Genomic DNA, 20,651 nt, shown 5'->3' with positions numbered 1-20,651 from the left:
GGAGACAGGAGGTTCAGCAAACCCTGTGGGCCTAATCCAGCCTACTGCTTGTTTTTGCAAATAAGTAAAATAAATAAAACATAGCCACATGTATTTGTTTACGTATTGTCTATGGCTGCTTCCTCACTGCAGCGGCAGGGTTGAGTAACTGGTGACAGACGCTGTATGGTCCCTGTATGAGAGTTCTTCAGAGAAACAGAACCAATAGGATGTGTGTATATATGTATTTATAGGGCCGGCCCTGTGGTTTGGTGGTTAAGTGCGCGTGCTGCAATGCTGGTGGCCCGGGTTCGGATCCTGGGTGCGCATCGAGGCACCACTTCTCCGTCCATCCTGGGGCCGAGTCCCACATGCAGCAACTGGAAGGATGTGCAGCTATGACATACAACTATCTACTGGGGCTTTGGGGGGAAAAAATAAAATAAATAAAATCTTTAAAAAAAAAAAAAAATATGTATTTATAGAGAAAAATTTATTTTATAGAATTGGCTCTGATTGTGGGGGCTGGTAAGGCTGATATCTGCAAAGCAAGCCAGCAGGCTGGAGACCCAGGGAACAGTTGATGTTACAGTTCAAGTCCAAAGGCTGTCTAGAGGCAGAATTCCTTCTCCCGCAGGTGACCTCAGTCTCTTCTCTCTTAAGGCCTTCAGCTGATTGGATGAGGCCCACCCACATTATGGAGGGTAATCTGCCTTACTCCAAGTTTATTGATTTAAATGTTAATCACATCTGAAAAATACTATCACAGCAACATCTGGACTGGTATTTGACTAAAAAGTGGATACCATGGCTTAGCCAAGTTGACACACAAAATTAACCAACACAGTCTCAAAGCCTAAAATATTTACTATGTGAACCTTTACAGAAAGTTTGCCTACCACTGAATGAGCCACATGGTCCCCCCCCATGCTCAGCTCACAGTCTGGTCCTCCTGTGTGCAGCCACTGCTCAGAGCTCAAGTTGGGCTGCCTTCTTCCCACTCCTGCTCCAGGTACTGGTCAGCCAGGTGGCTTTAAAGAATCCCTCACCTGCTAAAGGTTCTGCACAGCGACTGAGCCCTGTGGCCACTAGACACCTCCCTGTGGGTTGGGTTACTCAGACCATTCAGAGTCCACTGGGTGGGGCTTTTTCATCTTGAGTAGAGATCTGGATGAGCCAGGAGGCAAGAGAGGCAGGTGACCCCAGGATAGCTCCTGCTCAGGGATGATGGCACTCTGACCCTGCCTCTGGCTCCCTGTGCCAAATGGACTCCCAGCCCTTGGCTGAGCTGCCTCTGTTGCAGTTGGCCGGGTTTCTGTCTCCTCTTGGCAGGGATGTACTACATAGTTACCTTGACCCTTAGGAGCTTCCAGAAGAGACCCTCTCTCAAAGACAGCCCCCACTCTGAGTGTGAACTGTGGCTATCACAGGCCAGTCGTGAGGGCAGGATGAAAGCAGTGACTTCAGGGCTTTTGCAAGAACCAAGAAAGAGTGTGTATGAGGATCCTAGCACAGCCAGCCTCCCGGGAAGGACTGACTCCTGTGAGATGACCTTGTTGCTTTCTGCTCTTCCCTGCTAGCCTAGGGCGGTAGAGACCAGCGAGCAGGTCAGAAAGCTCAGCAGGTTTGGATTCATTGGGTGCCGGTGCCCCTCCAGGCGTCCACAGGTGTCATCTCTCTATATCCACACCAGAATCCTGCACAGAGGTAAACCAGGGCTCCAGACATGACTGCAGAGCTGGGATTGGAAGCTTGCCTGTCTCCCCGCAGTCATCATGGAGTCCTAGGAGGTGTACTGGGCTCTAGCCTCAGTCCTCAGTCCTAGGAGGTGTACTGGGCAGCCTCAGTCCTGCCTCAGGCAGGGCAGCCCTATGCCTTGCAGGGGAGATACAGTCCTGGTCCCCATGATTGGTCTGGATCCTTGTGGGGAGACACGAGGAAACAAGGCCCTACTCTGCTAGGCGGGGGGTCGGCCCAGAGCCTGGGGAGCAGCAGCCGCCTAGTTCAGCTACACAGCGCAACACCCACCCCCTCGCTGAGGAGGGCTCTGGCCTATGGGAAGTGGACCTTGGGGTGCTGTCTTCCTGGGACTGCCTGGCTCTGTCCGGTGGCCTCCCCGTCCACGTTCCCATTGCTCTGTTGCTCCAGCACCAGGACTGAGAACACAGGGCTCAGTTTTGCCAATGCAAATGCACACTTCTTTCTTTCAGGGTCGGGCCCCATCCATGTGCTGGCCCTGTGACGGCCGCGCAGAGTAGAGACCCAGGCTTGTGGCCCCGGGATCAGCCCTGTGACTGCTGGAGTTCCTCTCTAATACATCTGCCTCCAGATGCTGCGGGCACAATGCATTTATCACAGTCATGGCTGCCTTACAGCAACCCTCTGAGGAAGGGACCGTGAAACCTACTTTTTAGTGATGAAAACTGAGTCTTGTAGATTTCAGGTGATAGAAAACTAGAGAGCCATGTTTTCCAAAAATATTTATTAACAGGAAAATTTTCACCATATAATACAGTGGGAAAAGTATATCTCAAAGCAATTAATATAGTACAGTATGATCCCAATTTTGTAAAAATACCTATCATGTAAACATATGTTTATATGTATATCCTAAAAGCCTACAAATAAATTCATCAAAATATTAATAGCATGTTTATCTGAGTCGTAGGACTATGCGATTTGAATTATTTTTTTCCTAAACCTCCTCCATAATTGCATTACTTTTATAGTAAAGGAAAAACACATTTTTTAAAAAAGTGAGTCAAGTACTTGCAAAGGCCTTCTCATAAGTAGTAAAACCAGGATGGACAATCCCCCGTTCAAATTGCTGAAAGAGGCACATGGGGTGTTGAGCGCCAGCAGGCCTCTGGGGTCCCCGTGTCTCTGGGAACACAGGGCAAAGTGCCACAGCCCTGGCCACAGCTGGATAACCGGGCACTCGCTTCCAGCCTTTAAAGCACGTGAGAATGCAAGTCCTGCCCTCAAAGGACTGCCATGTGTAGGTTTTTTAGGAAAAAGCACAGCTCTGAAATAAATACACCATCACCCACAGAACACATTCTGGGAGGAGGGTTAGTGGACAAGCTCGGAATGGGCTCAAAATCAGCAAATTCATTTGTAATAATACCACCAGGTACCAGATGTTAAGCATTTATATGCCAGACATTGTCCTAAATGTTTTTGTCCATATCTGATTTTTATAATAGCTCAGAAGGAAAGGACCAATGTCCTGCTCCATAGAGGAAGAAGAACCAGGATTCAAATCCATTTGGCTCTAAGAAATCTGTACTCTTGCTATGCTGCCTCTCTTCCTATTTCTTAGGGATTTTTTCCAGAACTTTCTTGCCATAGTTAGAAGGCAGTAAACACCAACATTATGATGACTTGGTCTCGAGAGCAGTATTGTACTACAAATACCAAGACTGTGCGTTTCTCCTTAGCCTCTTTTTCCATGTGTCTTCCCTTCCTGTCAGCTGACATTGATTTCTCATTGCTGTCACTGGGTCTGAACTGACCACCCGTGTTTATCCTTCTAGTCTGGTGCAACCAAATAAACAAGCCATGCCCTGAGCAAGAGAAAGGGAAATGGTGGCATCTGTGCTGCGTCCCTGCCAGCCTGGGCCACCCACTGCAGCTGCTGTGCTTGGCTCAGCAAACATAACTCACGGAATAAAATGCATGGGCTTTGTGACCAGTCACAATTGTTTCACTGCTTGGGGCTCTTTCTATTTGATTTCATTTGGTGACTGGCTGGCTGGCACAAGTTGCTAGAGGTCTGACAGTCAGGTAGGTAGGCGATGACTTACTGTTTTTCAATTGTTCTGCATGAAAAAGGAGGATTGCAAGTCCTGTTCATTCCTGCTGTGCACAGCTTGATTGATCGGGCAGGTGTACTCCATATCTGCAGACCTTTGGGTAATTTACAGACATTCCTGGTGCACCCCCAACTGTGCTGGGCACTAAAGATACCAGGTGAAGTAAAAAATTGGTTCGCAAAATAACTGGCTAATTTAAAATTTACAATTACCCAGAAGACACTTCTTGCTGTTGGGAAGAGAGGACTGTGAGATAAGCACTAGAAGGCCAACAGGTTCCATGTTTGTGCCAACTTGGATTCACGACGGCCACCTGAGCTCCGCATTCAGGGTGATGAGGCTGCATCTGGAGCAGTGTGAGAAAGGGTTGGCAGACACAGATTCCCTGGCTGAAGGCCTTTTGGAGATCAAAAAGTCCCAGGCCTTCATGTTACAAATGGGAAAATAAGCCCCAGAGGAGGAAGCCACCTACAAGTTAGGTCTCCTAACATCTAGGCCAGAGCTCAGATCCATACACTGATGGAGACCTCAACATCTTCCAGTCTGGGCCTGCCCTCTGTGCACATGGGCAGGCTCTCTTCCTCTGCTCACTCCCAGGTCCAGGTAGAGGGGCTGCTGTCCTGCAGTATGGCCCCAGCCTCCACCCCTGCTGCCAGACCTGCTCTCCCGGAGCCCCTCCTCAGGGTGCAGAGTGAATTCCAGAGGTGCGCATCCTTGGACACTCAGCCTTTGGCATCAGCTGGACTGTGCCTGTGGGTTAGGGCGGGCCCAAGATCTGCTTTAAATGACACAGTATTTCAGGATTCAGGCAGCTGCACTCTGTCTGCTCCAGCAGGTAAATTACAGGCTTAGAGAGTCAGAAATCATAAACACTCCAACTGCCGGTGGCTGCTCCAAGGAGACCGGCGGTTTCCAGGAACCTCCCCACCCAGCTCAGCCTAATTACTGCCTGTCACTCCCCTGGGACAGGGGCCTTTTCTTTGGCTCCCAGGCCCCAAGAAACAGGACAGGGCTTCTGGGCACACAGGGTGACACAAACTTTGGTCACCAGCCTGTCTTTGACAACTTTGGACACAAGCAGGTGCTGACAAGCCCCTGCCCTCGCCCCACACCTGGCCACAGGCTGCCCAGGGTCACAGATGCATTGCTCTGGGTGGAATGGATTGCTCCTTAGCAGGAGATGGCAGACAGTTTTCACTTCATATGCCAAATCTAGTCTGTTGGCAGTGGCTGCCTGGAGTTCTGTGCTGATCATTTTGAAATTCTATCCAGATTGGAAGAAAAAATATCAGGGTTGATTATTGATGTCTGCCATGCAGAAGGGCAAGGGAAATTATGTCATCTGTGCTGGCCACTGTCATCTGGGGCCACCCAATGCATCCACTGTCCTTGGCTCCGCAAAAAGATAACTTTTCAACAGAGCTGAACTCCCAGTGGTTCAACGTGATGACAGGTAAATGGGTCGATGAAGCCCCCGAGATCTTTTTTCTCCAAAGGCAAAATGTCCATGCACTGCACATCTGCCCCAGGCAGCAGAGGCAGATCAAGGCGGGAAGACAGGGGAAGATAAATGCCATTGGTCTTAGCCCTAAATCTTGTAGTTCATTCAGCTCTTTCTTGAGTTGACCCACATGCCTCCCCTGTGGTCAGCAGTTTGGTAATTCAGATCCGCAAATACAGAACATTGAGGGTAATTCCACGCTCTCCAACAGAAGTACCAAGAAATGCCCAGTTTTGCACCTGGGAAGGGCAGGCAACCAGAGGTGGCCCAGACCCTATCTACACATCCGCAAACCCTGTAATGGGTAGTGAAGGGCCTGAGGGGGCCATCTTGGGCTCCAGGTGCTCTCAGTTCATCCCACATCTGCCCACAGCCTAGGCCAGCAATGGACATGGACAGGTCCTCAGACAGGACTTTTGTGCCAACCCCAAAAAGCTAGTCAGCACGTGCCTCTGGGGGGAGGGGGCTGGGGTAGAAGTCCGCTTGATGACTCGGAACACCAGGACTGGAGGCCAGAGGTCTGTCACAAGCTCAGGCAGGGGAGGGAGGCAGAGGGGCCTGGAGAGGATCCAGCCTGGCCGGAAGGAGGGAAGGGCACAGACATGTTATGTCTGAGGGCCTCTGTGCCAACCCTGCCTCCGGCTGGCTGGGTTTGCAGGGCTCCTGCCTCTGGCCAGGGGCCCGATCCCGGGGGAAGCGCTGCGGCGGTAGGGGACTCTCAGTGGCAGCCGCAGGCCCGGACCACCATGTTTCGGTGCTTGCGCAGGATGACGTTGTTGCTGCTGTCGTAGTAGAGCACGGAGGTGGCGCTCAGCTTGGTGGGCGCGCAGCACGCCTTGGGGACTGTGTCTGGCTTCATCAGGTGCACCTGGCCAGGGAGGGGGCAGCAGGCAGGGGCATGAGAACCGTGGGCTTCTCCCCAGCCCCGGCCCCCAGCCCCTGCCTGGCCGGGGTCTCTGTCCGCTCGCCCTTGCCCTGCTCCATTCTCCACCTGCAGCCGGGGCAGGTGCTAACGTGCTGATCCGCCACGCCCCTGCCCTCCTTGACCCCTTCCCTGCCCTGCTGCCCTCAGGGCACAGCCTGGGCACCTGCCCACTCCCTGCCACACCCACTCCCTCAGACGTGACAACCCTGCTGGTCCCCAGCACGTGATGTGCCTGGTGCCCGGTCCCTCTACCTGGCGCCCCTGCAGCACCGCCCCTCTGAGGTCCCCTCCGCTCCTCTCTCTTCTCTGTGCTTCTGCAATGTCCCTGATCATGTCTTGTCCGTGTTAACTGTTCATGGTCTGTCAGCCCCTCCAGACTGTGAGCCAGTGAATGTTCAGGGAACAGAGGGATAGAGCCCAGAAGTCTAAGTTCACCCTTGAGGCGGTCGACACTGTTATTTCTCGGCGCACTCTTCAGCCCTCGCAACAACTTCTAAGGCAAGTCTTATTCCGGGCAGATGAAGACTGGGGGCACACAGGCCACGTGACGTCCCAGGACTTGGACCCAGGGCGTTCCCTGTACCTCTTCCAACTGCTTTACCACCAAAAACCAGCCCGAGGGAGGGAGCTATTTCAGCCTCCATAAAAATATTTATCCGGAGACTTGGCAGGACAGGCTGCAGTTGGTACTGGACTCCTCGTCAGGCCCCACACAGGAGGGCCCTGAAGGCAGCAGGCGGCTATCGGGTGCGGGGAGAGAAAGGAAGCCTGCTGTGTCCATGGGTGTTGTGGCCGCTGGGCCGGCCCTGGGCCTCCCAGCCCCACGGAGGCTGCTGAGCGGGACCCGGATGGAGCTGTCTGATGGGGGAACCTGTCCTGCAGCCTGGTCCCCAATCCCCAATGCCCAGCCTTGTCCCGGGAGCCCCAGCTCTGAGCCAGCCTGCTGGGAGGACCGTTAGCCGGGCACTGGGCTGGCTTGGGGCCCAGAGCCTCTCAGGCCAGTGTGGGAAGCCAAGGCCTCTGTGAAGATGTCCAGCCAGACTGGGACGTGAGGGCCACTGCTCCCCAACTTCCCACCCTCCACGTGTGGTGGCTGTGCTTGGCATTCGTAGACCCATGTGAAGGAAACCAGGCAACACTGCCCACCTGTACCAGCCCTGGGGCTCTAAATGGCTGGAAACCAGGGACCTTTCCCAAGTTGGGACCTTGGAAAGAGGTCGGCACCACAGGGGTGCTGCCATTCTTCATCTCCACCCTTAGACCAGAGCTTTATCAGATGAGTGACAGAAAGAGAAATCGCCTTTTATTCCACATGGCACCAAACAAATTGAGTTGTGGAATCTAATGTGCATTCCATTCAGTTCATGTTTGAGCCATGTGGGAGACCAAACCAGAGGTTCTTGAACTTATTGGCTCTGTGAGCCTCAGGTTTCTCCTCTGCCAAATGGGCACAATGGTACTTTTCTCATTTCCAACAGAAACGTATCTCGGACACGTGCCTTGTGCCAGCCCTGCCAGGGTGGAGCCCAAAAATGTCCAGACAGGGTCCCTGCTCTCATCCTCAGTGAGGATGGAAGGGGAAACGGGGGGAACATTCCAGCAGACAACCAGGACCCACAGGAGCGGCACAACAATCAAAGCAAGCCCTCAGCACTCCGGGAGCGTGAGCTGTGACCACCCCTGGCTGGGAAGGACATGGAGGTGAGGTCAGCAGGGTGGCTAGTGAGGGGCCCTGGGTCCCAGCCAAGTGCTAGATTCCTCCTGGGGATAATGAGCTAAGACGGGAAGTTTCTCGGCCTAGAATGAGGTGGTCAGGTTTGTGCTGTAGTGAGACTCCCGGGCTGCTGCGTGGAGAGTGACCCTGAGGGTGAGCCTGGAAGGACACGCGTCCTTCTCCCAGCCCCCAGCCTCCCCCAGACCTCCCTCCCACATCAGTCCCCTGCCTCCCACGGCTCCTCTTCCTTCTCAGGCCTCTCCACGGGAGGCCAGTCCTCGCCCACCTCTCCTGCGTCTGCCGTCTCCCCAGAGAATCCCCTCTGGTCTCAGGACTCAAAGGCTGGCCCCACGCGACATCCCTCAAATTCACAGCTTCAGCTTGGCCTTCCTCTGAACCCCAGACTTTTGGATCCAGCTTCCCACCCACATTCTCCATGTGGGGTCTAACAGGGCCTCACACGTACGGGGGCGGAAGCAGAACTACTGGTTTTCACCAATCCCTGCTCCAACCCCAACAACACCTCTGCTGCCCGCCAAGCCTCCCCGTCCCCTCCTTGTCCTCAGAAGGGCCCTCACCCACCAGGTGGCTCAGCCCTCACCTGCAGCCCCCTGCACTCCCCCTCCCTCCTCCACCCACTCCCCAGAGCGGCCCTGCCTCCACTGTTCACGCTGCCTCGGCTCCCTTCTCACCACCTACCAAGACGCCCTGGTCTTCTTGTCAGGTGACCGCCGCAGCCTCCTCACTTGGCTCCCAGGCTCCTCCACCCTCCACCCCACGGTCCACTTTCCCCCAGCAGCCAGAGAGAAACTTCTAGAGTAAGTCAGATGATGACACTGTTTCGCTCAAACTGCAACCTCAGTTTACCTGGGATTAAATCTACCCACCTGCCACCTTACGAGGGATCCCAAGGCCCTATGTGAGCAGCCCCTGCCCACCCCCAGGGTCATCTCCCTCTACCCCCCTTCCTCCACACCAGCTAGCTCAGCTCGCTCCTGTCCTGGGGCCTTTGCAATTGCTCCTTTTGCCTGGAACATTCTTCCTCCTCGTGCAGAGAGGCCCAGCCTCCCTCCAGTGAACATCCCAGGCTTCCTTCCTCACGGACCCATCGTCTTGGCTGCTCTTTTGCTCCTGTGTTGACTGACCCTCCTCAAGAGGACAGCCACTGTCCTGTCTGTGCCCAGCACAGCGTCAGCGCTCACTCCTGGTGACTGACAATCGGGAGACTGAGGGCCTGGGCTGGGGCAGGGGTGGGGCTGGGGCGGAGGGGGGACGAGCCCCGGGAGGTGCAGGTGCAGACACCACCCCATGCGCCACCCACCCCGGAGCCAAGAGAAGCACATGCATAAAGGACGGGAGGCCCAGGGTCCGCACACACAGCTTATCACCCCTGAGCTTCTCCAAGGAGGCGGCTCCCAGGTGTCCAGTAAATTCCATTTGACCATTGAGAAAGGAGGGGTTCTCGTGAGGTCAAAGCCGCTTTAGTGAATTCATTTACTCTCACTCTAAGGCAACCATCACCTTCACACAACCTCTTACTAGAGAAACATCACCTAGGAGTCTAGGTGAACGTTCTAGAGAGAAGTCAACCCCAGAATCAGCAAACACCAATAAACACTTAGCAATAAGCAGCAGGACGATGCGCCTCATAGAAACGACTCTTCAGCATTTAAAGTCACCCAGACACTGGGGCATCAGAAGCCACACAATCTGGAAAACACACAGAGCTGAGAGGGACCCGTTTATGGGACTGAAGGGTGACCCCCTGACACGCCACGAAGAGGGTGGGTGAATGCACACGCTCGTCATCACCCCATGGGCACGTGTGTCACAGGAGGGCGGACACGCCAGAGAACACGGGTGCGGGTGTGTTCAGCACACACAGGCCCCCGTGTGGGGTGCACGTCAGTCACATATGTGTTGTGCGTCCGACACAAGCAGGCGTGCCTTTGTCAGTGCGGGAACCCATCACGTGTACATGACTGTCCCGCACGTGCACGTGTAGTGCACGCACATGTGTTCGCCCCAGTCAGTGTAAACGGGGTGCATGCACGTCCAGGGGCAGGGACTCTGTGCGCAGAGTGGCCACACAGGGACCAGCCTCTGCACAGGGGCGGGGTCAACCACATGTGCCGCAGGAAGACCCCACGCAGAGAAAGCTCCCTGGCACCAGCCGGGGCGCCCATTCACCTCCGGGCTGGAGGGGCCCCTCTCCTCAGCAGACCCCGCCCCAGGCGTCCGGGCGGGCGGCCGGACGTGGTACTGACCAGGGACTGCAGGATGGCGTGGTTGGTGGCGTTCATGCAGGAGTCCAGCGGGAAGGAGCACTCCCCCTCACAGTAATAGGCTGAGTAGCCTTGGGGGGCGATGACCCAGTCCTGGGGGGTGAGAATGGCAGGAGGTGAGTCCATCCGTGGGCCCCTCCCGAGCCCCCCGTCCAGCGCCTGTCACAGGACGACTCAGGGCTGCCCCTTCCACTTCCTCCGCCTCAGAACCCGACAACCCACCCTCGGGCGCCTCCCCGGGCAGTCTCCCCCAGAGGCCTGACGCCCACCCGAAGACCCACAGCAGACAGGGCTGGAACCAGCTCTGCCCCCTTCCCGCCACCAGCGCTCGGCATCGTCCTCCGCAGCCTCCGCCCACCGCGCGCGCCTCCTGCAGCTGCGGCCGCAGCAAAGGCACCGAGGCACTGCCCAGCCTGGACTCAGTTTCCCTGTCGCAGCTCTGACATTAATGGCTGAGCATTCAGATAGCCTCCATTTTCATGGTTTTACAAAAAAATCACTTTTCACTATAAAAGCAACACGCTCTCCTTTGGAAAACTCGGAAGACACAGAAGAAAGTAATACTTAAGAAAACTAAAAGCCCCCATAATTCTACCTCCTCCTGGAGATACACTCACGATCTCCAGGTGGGGACTGTCATTCAAGAAAGAAGAAAGAGTCAGAAATTACCAGCCAGCCGAGGTCCTGGAAGCTGACGTAGAGCTCGTGCCGCCGGCAAACCTGGCGGCCGTCGGAGCCGTGGACGTCATCTGCAGGGGACAGAGGGTGCGAGGTCTTTTCTGGGGTTCCTGCTCTGTGCAGGTACCTCGGGGAGCTCCCAGGGTGGGGGATGCCCGATGGGCACATTTGTTGAATAAATGAATGACAGGAAACTAAACCTTCTGGTGTCATAAAGCCCATCCCTGCAGCTCTGCTGGTGCCATGACCTAGCTCTAGAACCTTCAATGGCTCCAGATGGCTCCCGCGGGCTACAGAATAACCCTACACTCAGCCCAGCCTCCCCTGACTTGCAGCCTGTGGGCCTCCTGATGCTCCAATAAACAGCCCAGGGGACCCTCGGCCAGCTGGTGGCTCGTCCTCCCTTCCTCTGGAGACACCTCCTGACATCGCCCCACTTCTCCTGCCACGCCCATTCCACAGGGTCAAGTGGCTCACACTGAGGCCAGCCAAAGGCCGACTCCCCGTGAAGGAAAAGAGGGCGTGTGGTCGGGTCAGGCCTGTCCCTGATCCCGAGGGGCTCAGCCTGTTGGGGAGACCTTCGTATAAACAACTGTGCATCCTGCAGGGTGCCCGGGGAAAGACGGAAGGCACCGGGGGCTGCACTGCCCGGAGGAAGGGGCACCTGATTCTGATGGAGACTTCTGGGAAAGGCCTGTGAGCCAGGGGAGGGCAGAGAAGGGACTTCTGCGTGGCAGGAACGGTGAGGGCAGGTGCTCAGAGGCCTGAGAGAGAGGGCAGTGGCCAGTCCCCAGGGAGCAGGGGCAAAGGAGGATAGTCAGGAAAGGTGGCTGGAGGGCGACCATCAGCTTGAACCCCACTAAAAGCCTGGAGGGTTCTGTCACCACCCCCTGGTTCTCGGCCAAAAGCCTGCGGGCCTCAGACCCAGGCCCACCCCAGGCCTCACCGAAGATCCCTGGGAGTTTGTTGGGGTGCGGCAGCTCGTTGGTTTTTTTCTGAGGCCTCCTCTTCAGGGGCCTCACTGCCCGAGGGGCTCGGACGGGGCTGGGGCTCACTCTGAAGAAAGTGACCACGAATGGCTGTTTGGAGCGCGGTGCCCATCGCCCTAGCAGACCGGCCAGGCCAGGATCCACACTGAGCCCTGGGACAGAGAGAGGAGAGAGGCGGTCACTTGAGGGTGGTGGCCCTGCACGTGGACACAGCAGGGACCTGTCTGCCGAGGCCAGGGCAGGCCCAGGAGCACGGAGGCTGAGGACCTGAGGGGACCCACTGTGCCTCAGTTTCCTCATCTGAAGACCGGAGTCCTAAGTCCAGTGCCAGCGCCCCGGCAGGCAGGTCTGAAGGAGATGGGAGAGGAGGGCCTCGGGGACCGCAGGGTCAGCATTAGCGATAGTCGTGAACACTGCCATATGCGAAGCATTTTACGAGTTTCAAAGTTATTCCGCACTGATGATCTCATTCATCTTGACAGTAATCCTGGGCCTCACACTTCACTGGGAAACTTCAGAGTCACTCTGTGGTGGCCCAGAGCCACACTGCCAGGGATGCTCAGAACCAGGGCTCCCACCTCAGTCTGAGGGCTCCGAGGCCTGAGTTCTATCTCCCACCCTGTACTTTCTGGGATGTCCATGTAGGATTTGTGACACAGCTGACTGGAGCAGCTGCCAGGACTTGCCGGGCACCTGCTCACTGAGCACTGCCCAAGAGCAGGGCATGAACTGTGCCCCGATGCCCACAAACGAGACCCCAGGCTCAGGGGGCAGAGAAGTTTGCCCAAAGTCCCAGAGCCGGGTTCACCCCACGTGGGTCTAATTCCAGAGCCCAAGTTCTTACCCATTTAAGTCCTTACCCACCGGGTTTGTGGTTAAAAAGGGAAGAAAGAGAGAAGAGGCTGCGGGAAGGCAGAGATCGGGACCTCAGCCTGGGAACAGTGAGGCCTATAAAAGTGGGATTTTACCACATAGCCACTTAAAGACTGAGGATACCAAGGAAAACACACTAATTAGCCCTGGAAATGTCAACTCCACCAATAAACTATCTTCCTGTACCTCTCCGTATTTCCAAATCACCTCTTGATGTTTTAATTGTCAAGCAATAAAATAACAACTGTAAAGAAACTTGAGAAAAAATATCACTCATAAACCCCCTTCCCCACTCCAACATATCATTTTCATTTTTCTGGGATATTTTCATGTGTCAATTTAAGTTTTACACAATTGTCAGCACAGCAATGAAGTCTGTGTTTTTTCAAATATTTTTTTTCACATAAACATTTTCCTGGTTAAAATAAGTCTCAACTATAAACATTTCAAATGTATAAAATTCCTTTGAGTAGATATGCCATAATATTTATTTATTTGTGTGTGTGTGTGTCTGTGGAAGATCAGCTCTGAGCTGACATCCATGCCAATCCTCCTCTTTTTGCTGAGGAAGACTGGCCCTGGGCTAACATCCGTGCCCATCTTCCTCTACTTTATATGGGACGCCGCCACAACATGGCCTGAGAAGCGGTGCATTGGTGCGCGCCAGGGATCCGAACCCGGGCCGCCAGCAGCGGAGCGCGCACACTTAACCACTACGCCACGGGGCCGGCCCCATAATATTTAGTTATTAGCTTACCTTTACACATTTAGGTTATTTCCTGGCTTTCATTATGAAGATGAGAATGTGATAGGACCTCTTCATTTTCTTTTCCTCTGGAATTTTCCCATACTAGACCACAGGAGCATGATGACTAACTCATTTTTATCTTTCTTAAAACGTAGTGCCAATTGTTCTACTTCTGTGTACATTTCGCCTCGAAGTAGCAACACTGATACACACACACGTACAGGCGCACATATGTATGTGTACACACACACACGCATGCATTTATAGAGAGATCATACATACGTACACACACATAAATATACATATTTGTTCCATTAGCAGGTCTAATATGATCCTCCCTTATACATTACAGGTCAAGGACACTGCCTGCCCCACCCAGTCCTTCTCTAAGGTCAGCCCTGAAACAGCTGTGCTTTAGCCCGGTGTCCACAGGCCATAGTTGACTGAACAACTAATCAATCCAGAGACTAACCTTTGACCTATGACATCACCTGCCACAAACAAATGCGCTGGGCCCATTAGAGGCTCCACTCAGGAATGATCCCGCTGAGACAGGAGCTGCAGGAGGTGACCTGGAAGGAGCCCAGAAAGAAGCCACTCAGGAGAGCGTGGGTCACGGCAAGTCACAGTCATGGGGAAGCAGCAGAACCAAGAGGACACAGAGACACATGAAAGCCCTGCTGAGCAGAGGGGAACGGCCAGTGAGGCCACGACGAGGCGGCCGTGGAGCGGATGGGAGCAGGCGGCCGAGTGTCGGCACTGCGGCCCTGGAGTGGAGCTCCACGGCCACACTGACACACAGCGATGGCCTCGGGCCTGAGCAGCCTTCCAGGCCTGTGTGTGCCACTGCCCTGTCAGCTTATCCAGGTCCCCATTTTACAGACACAGAAACTAAGGCCCAGAGGGCAGCAACTGTTCAAGGTCCCAGAGCAAGCTGCAGCAGAGCCAGAATTGTCCTTCCTTCCGCCAGCAAATGGTGCAGAGGCCTGGCTGGGGGGTGTGGGGGGCAAGGGACTGACTCCTGGTCTTCTTGCAGAAGTCCTATCTGGCAGGCCTGGAAAAGGACCCCCTGGCCCTCCTTCCAGAACCCAGAGCTCCCCCTTCCCCATCAGCTCTGCTTTTTGCCCCACCCATCCTGGGCAGGGCTCCCTGTCTCAGCTGCTGCAGGGAAGGCCTGCGCTGTCTAGGTGGTGGGCTCCCAGGCTGCCCAGCTCTGGCAGGCCCCTTTCCAGAAAGGCAGAGGCGGGAGCTTCAGGAGCCTCTGGGGCCCAGGGCCCCTGCCTCTAGACCTGACCTTGTGAGGCTGCTGCCAGGCATGCTGTCCCCTTTGCAGTTGACGGGGTATGTGCGGCCACGCCTCGTGATCTGGGCCACACTGGCCTCCCCCTTAGACCCCAATGGAAGAGGCTGCTCCTCGGGGCCAGGTGGACCACATGAGACCTCCAGCCTCACCTCACTTCTCAGTTGGCCCATCAGGGCCCAGATGTCTTGGCAGCCCACCTGCCTTATCCTGACCCTTGACAGGTGGTCAAGTCCTAATTCATACCCCTTCCCCAGCTGTGCCAGGCCAAGATTGCTCCCATCTCTCCTCAAGCCTTCTTTCTGCTCTGGGCGCCACCTGGCCCTTCCCTGCAGCCCCTGCCCCACCACAGCCTGCAGTCATGGATGTGACCATGGTGTCATGTTGAAGGACAATCAGGACACTGGTTGAAACTCTTGGAGGGAATCCCAGCTGTGGACCAGGTCAGCTTTTGTCCCTGAGGTTACTTCCTCATCACAAGGGAATGGGGAATTCAATCCTTTTCCTTCTTTGTACTGTCTTAACAGCCCTCCAACTTGTCTGCTTCTGGAAAGCTCTGCCTGTTCCATGCTGCTCCTGGGAAACTTCTCCTGACACCCAGGGCAGATCAGGCCCCCTCCCCAGAAGCCCCAAAAGGTGAAGGTGCCCCACTGTCCACTTGATGACATTCCATCCCACCCCCCACGTGGTCATGGTCCCTGGCCACTTCCCCCCACACCCCAGGCTGTCCCCTCAGTGAGCACTGTCTCTCCCTCTCCATCTCCCCATTCCAGGATCTGGCCCTTCCTTCGGGGTGAGGCCCCAATGAGACCTCTCTGAAAGGCCTTCCCTGACCAGCTAGAACTTTCTGTTCTTACCAACATGCTCCCACCCGTCGGTTGTGTTTACTCCTAGAGCTACACTGAGAAAGTGCATGCTCCATGTCAGGCCTGGTTTTTAACACTTCACACACACACACACACACACACAGAAACTCATTATTTCCTTTTTAGTCTTTGAGACTATGGATTCGGGATGAAATACCCCACAGTCCCTCTGGGTTATATTAACAAGAGGCCAGTCTGGGCTCCAGGACAAAGGGGAAGGATCTAAGTGTCTGTTCTGGACGACACAAGAACACTACGATTTCAGATGAGGAAACCCACTTAGGTCCATCGGTTAGGTTTCTAGAACTCCTCCTGTCATAAGCCTCAGCCTTTGGCAACACACAGGTGGACGTTATTCACCGAGGAAACTTCCTGCTGGAAGTCAGCACCAACAGTCTCCCCTTCAGTCGCTCCTGTTACCAGTCACTGTCCCACTGGGACCGTCTTGCTTTCCTTCTAGAGACATCTATTTAGCTACGAGGAGGAGACATGTTGGGGGAGGAGAAGGTGAGGCTACAGGGAAACAGAACTTAGCAACAAAATGAAAGGCCCCAGAAGAGAAGGCAGAGGCCAAAGGAAAAAAGTTTTCATCCAATAGCGTTTCTTCCAATCACAAATTCACATTCATGCCATGTACTTTTTTTTTTTGTGAGGGAGATCAGCCCTGAGCTAACATCTGTGCTAATCCTCCTATTTTTGCTGAGGAAGACCGGCTCTGAGCTAACATCTATTGCCAATCCTCCTCTTTTTTCTCCCCCAAAGCCCAGGTAGATAGTTGTATGTCATAGTTGCACATCCTTCTAGTTGCTGTATGTGGGACGCGGCCTCAGCATGGCCGGAGAAGCGGTGCGTCGGTATGCGTCCGGGATCCGAACCCGGGCCACCAGCAGCGGAGCGCGTACACTTAACCGCTAAGCCACCAGGCCGGCCCCATGCCATGTACTTTTCACATTACTAGGAACATGGTGCCTTAGGTATACCCCAGGTGGAGTTATCCCCTCCCTCATCATTTTTACATTTCATGATTTACTCATGAGGGAAGCATTTCAATGAAATGGGTTTCAATGAAACCCTGCCTGTGGGATCATCTCAAGCTGCAGAGAATTGAACATGCACAGACCGTCCTCGGTCACGTAGCAGAGTTTTCTCAGCACTCACAGAACACACACGATAAACTTCTATGTTCCCTTTTGTTTTTAATTAAAGTCATATCCCTCTGGAGAGAACAAAGTCAGCAAGTCTGAGATGCCAGGAGAAAGCTGGTCAGACTGCCTGTGACACGTATACATGTGGTTCTCGACTTCCTTTGGATGAAATCCCGCGAGGTTAACGTGACAGACACGCTCTGTGACAAGGTCTTCTCCCGGTTAGGCTGCCACCTGCTGCATGGGTCTGAGATTGGGAGAGACGGCAAAGGTGCTCCCCGTGCTCTTCTTGATGTCCTCCACCGTCAGGCCTTCCCAGAGCTCGGTCAGCGTCAGCCCTCTCTTCTCGTGCACGTCAAACACGGCCTTCTCCGTGATGATTCGGTCCACACACCGCTTCCCGGTCAGGGGCATCGTGCACTTCTCCACGATTTTGGGTTCGTTGGCCTTGGTGCAGTGCTCCATGGTGACCACCACTCTGGTCTTGGTACTGGACACCAAATCCATCGCACCCCCCATGCCTTTCACCCTCTTTCCGGGGATCATCCAGTTGGCCAGGTCGCCGTATTTGGAAACCTGCATGGCTCCCAGCATGGTGAGGTTGATGTGGCCTCCTCGGATCATGGCAAACGAGTCATCACTGGAGAAAAAACAGCCCCCGGGGAAAATGGTGACCGTTTGCTTCCCAGCGTTGATGAGATCTGCATCCACCTCATGTTTTAGTGGAAATGGACCCAAGCCCAGGACACCATTCTCACTGTGAAGATGAACAGTTATATCCGGGCTGATGTAGTTGCTGGCCAGAAGAGGGATTCCTATGCCCAAATTGGCATACATGCCATCCTCAAATTCAAGAGCTGCCCGTTTGATGATTCGTGTCCGTATATCTTCTGCAGACTTGGCTTTTCCATCTTCCTGCTTCCGGACTGTTAAACGCTCAATTCTTTTCTCATATTTTTCCCCCTGTATGACGCGATCTACATAAATGTTAGGAACATGGATGTCTTCTGGGGCAAACGACCCCACATCCACGATTTCTTCAACTTCTACCACTGAGGTTTCCGCAGCTTTGCACATGGGCACGTTGAAATTCCGGGCGCTTCGCCTGAAGATGACGTTTCCTGCGCGGTCGGCCTTCCACCCTTTCACCAGAGCGAAGTCCGCCGTGATGGCGTGCTCCAGCAGGTAGTGGTGCCCGCGAAACTCCCTCACCTCTCTCGGCTGGCTCAGGATGGCGATGTGGCCGTCCTGGAAGTACCTGATGGGGGCGCCGCCTTCCTGCACCAGGGTCCCGTAGGCCGTGGGCGTGTAGAAGGCGGGCACTCCGGCCCCACCGGCGCGGATTCGCTCGGCCAGGGTGCCCTGGGGCGTCAGCTCCAGTTCCAGCTCGCCCGCCAGGTACTGCTGCTCGCACAGCGCGTTCTCTCCCACGTAAGAGCAGATGATGCGGGTGATCTGCTTGGTCCCCAGGAGCAGCCCCAGCCCGAAGTCGTCCACCCCCACGTTGCTGCTGACGACGGTCAAGTCTTTCACGCGGGTCTTGAGCAGCGCCCCCATCAGGTTCTCCGGAATCCCACAGAGCCCGAAGCCCCCGACCATGATCCTCGCCCCGTCGGAGATGTCTTTCACCGCCTCCACGGGATCCGTGTAGAATTGGGCGCGGGCACGAGCGCTGGTGGCGAGGCCGCGCACTCCGCCCTGGGCCACCGCGCGCCCCGCGCGGCCGGCGGGGACGCAGCGCCCGAGCGCCGCCGGGAGGAGCCGCAGCGCCGCCATCGTCCGCTCACGGCTCCGGGGCCTGGCGGGGACAGGACGGCGACCGTGTGCGCCCTGGGCCGCCGCCGCCGCCGTCACAGAGCAGAGAGGACGCGCGGGCGGTGACGTGCCGGCCCGGCTGGGCCCCCCAGGTCCCCGGGGACTCCGTCTCTGCGCTCCGAGGGCACCCGAGGCGCCCGGTCTCCCGGCCGCGAAGGCGGAAGACGGCGGGACCCGGCCCCGGACTGTCCGGCCCCACGGCGAGGGTGCCGCGCCCGCGCCGCCCGCCCTGGACCAGGACCGGGCCCGGGGCGCACGGAGGCCCCGAGGCGGCGACACTCGGGACTCGGCCGCGATTTCCTTCCTTCTCCATCGCTACCCTCCTTCCCCAGCTGACCTGCTCCAGTGCCAGGGCTCTAAATCCACCGACGTGTCAGGGGTCCCCACCCCTGCATCTCCAGCACTCACCTGTCCTGGAGCGACATTTCCACATGGACGTCCACCAGGTCTCTCAATGTCACCGCCAACAGACAACCTTGTTTCCTACCTCAGACCTGCCCTCTATTTCTCCCCAACTCAGGCAAAAAAAAAAAAAAAATCTAATGACCGCCCCCCCTCCGCGCGCCTCAGTCCCCATATTACCACGATTCCTCTCTCCACTGTCCTCCATTTCCCTGCTGCCCACAAGCCCCGCACAGCGCTCACCTGCGCCCAGTGTGGCTCCGGGGCCTCTCTGACCACTCCTGTCCCCACAGTCTACTCCCCACTGAAGTCAGGGGGCTTTAGTTTACATATAGGACAAAGTCTTTTTGTTTTATTATTTATTTATTTGTTTGTTTGTTTGTTTATTTATTTATTTTTACAATAGTTGAGATTTACAGAAAAATTGCAAAGATAGTACCGAGAGTTCCCATATACACGGACCCGGTTTTTCCTGGGAAATGTTAACATTTAAATCACTCTGGCATAGTTGTCACAATTCCTGAACCAATACTGGTATCTTATTACTAACTAAACACGATGCATTCAAATTTCATTAGTTTTCCCCAGTGCCCTTTTTCTCTTGCAGGAACCCACATGGACTTTAGTCATTACAACTCCTTAGGCCCCTCTAGGCTGTTACAATTTCTGACTTGCCTTGTTTTTGATGACCTTGACAGTTTTGAGAAGTATCTGTCAGGTATGCTGTAGAATGTCCTTCAATTTGGGTTTGTCTGATGTTCTTCTCAGGGTTATGGGTTTTTGGGGGAAAGACCACCGAGGTGAAGTGCCATTCTCCTCATCTCAGGGGTACACAGGATCTACCTATTCATGTGCACCTGGATCACCTGGCTGAGGTCGTGCTGGTCAGGTGTCTCCACTGTCAAGTGACTTCCCCACCCAGGCCATACTGGACTTTTGGGAAGCAAGTCACTAAGCGTAGCCCACACGGAAGGGGTGGGAGTGATGCTACACCTCCCTGAGGGGGAGTGTCTCAGAGGTTCTTTTATAAAAACCTGAATCAGGTCCTGTCATCCTCCGCTCTATTAAAGACAATAAGCTACTCCAGACACTCCAACCCCTTGCCCTGTTTACCCTAATTCAGAATGTCCCTGCTCACCTCTCTCAATCTCATCACCTCCCCATCACTCCCTGGCCTGCTCTGCTCCAGCATGGCGGCCCCTTACTGTAGCTCAAACATGCCAATCTTGTGCCCACCTTCGGTTTTTCTATGCCCATTGCCTGGGATAAAGGAGGCTTCCCCCTCAGGTACCTGTTAATGAATGAATGAATGTGTGAATCCTCATTCTACAGATGAGAAAACTGAGGCTTGGAAAGGTAAGTGACCTGCCAAGGTCACCAAGTTAGAAAGCTGCAGAGCAGGGATTCCAACCTAGGCCTCTCTAACCAGAGCCTGAGGGTGTCACCACTCTGGCCCCGCCCAGTACGGAACTGGGGGCTGCTCCAAAGAGTAGCAAGAATCGCCATTTCTTGGGGAGGGAAAAATAGGACTCGCTCTCTTAGCAACTCAAATGCTGGTTCTGCATAAGGAGAGGAGGAAACCACGCTGGAGGGGGCGTCCTGCTGTCCCGCACTGT

The 20,651-nt window shown here is 54.9% G+C and overlaps 2 protein-coding genes across 2 annotated transcripts in view; both read right to left on the bottom strand.

Annotated features, from left to right (window-relative positions):
* Positions 1-5,400: 5,400 nt before the first annotated feature.
* The window catches only part of LOC147914085 (bone morphogenetic protein 8B-like), a 31,446-nt gene continuing 16,195 nt past the window's right edge, over positions 5,401-20,651 (bottom strand). Inside the window, exons 4-7 of the mRNA XM_087446209.1 lie at positions 11,844-12,038; positions 10,889-10,968; positions 10,202-10,312; positions 5,401-6,163 (exon numbers count right to left, since the gene is read on the bottom strand). Coding sequence (XP_087302335.1) covers positions 6,014-6,163; positions 10,202-10,312; positions 10,889-10,968; positions 11,844-12,038 — 536 coding nt within the window. The 3' untranslated portion in view covers positions 5,401-6,013. The remainder of the gene's footprint in view (positions 6,164-10,201; positions 10,313-10,888; positions 10,969-11,843; positions 12,039-20,651) is intronic.
* LOC101395831 (succinyl-CoA:3-ketoacid coenzyme A transferase 2, mitochondrial) lies at positions 16,836-18,594 on the bottom strand. Its single transcript, XM_004443934.3, has one exon. The coding sequence runs from the start codon at positions 18,592-18,594 to the stop codon at positions 17,041-17,043; it is 1,554 nt and encodes a 517-aa protein (XP_004443991.2). The 3' UTR covers positions 16,836-17,040.

The sequence above is a fragment of the Ceratotherium simum genome, chromosome 22 (genome assembly GCF_057802395.1).
Source record: "Ceratotherium simum simum isolate JZ-2026a chromosome 22, ASM5780239v1, whole genome shotgun sequence".
Classification (NCBI taxonomy): domain Eukaryota; kingdom Metazoa; phylum Chordata; class Mammalia; order Perissodactyla; family Rhinocerotidae; genus Ceratotherium; species Ceratotherium simum.
This window is presented reverse-complemented; position numbering and strand designations above follow the sequence as displayed.

What these genes read in the sequence shown, in the direction of transcription:
- LOC101395831 (XM_004443934.3), bottom strand. Translation starts at nt 18,594, where the DNA reads ATGGCGGCGCTGCGGCTCCTCCCGGCGGCGCTCGGGCGCTGCGTCCCC.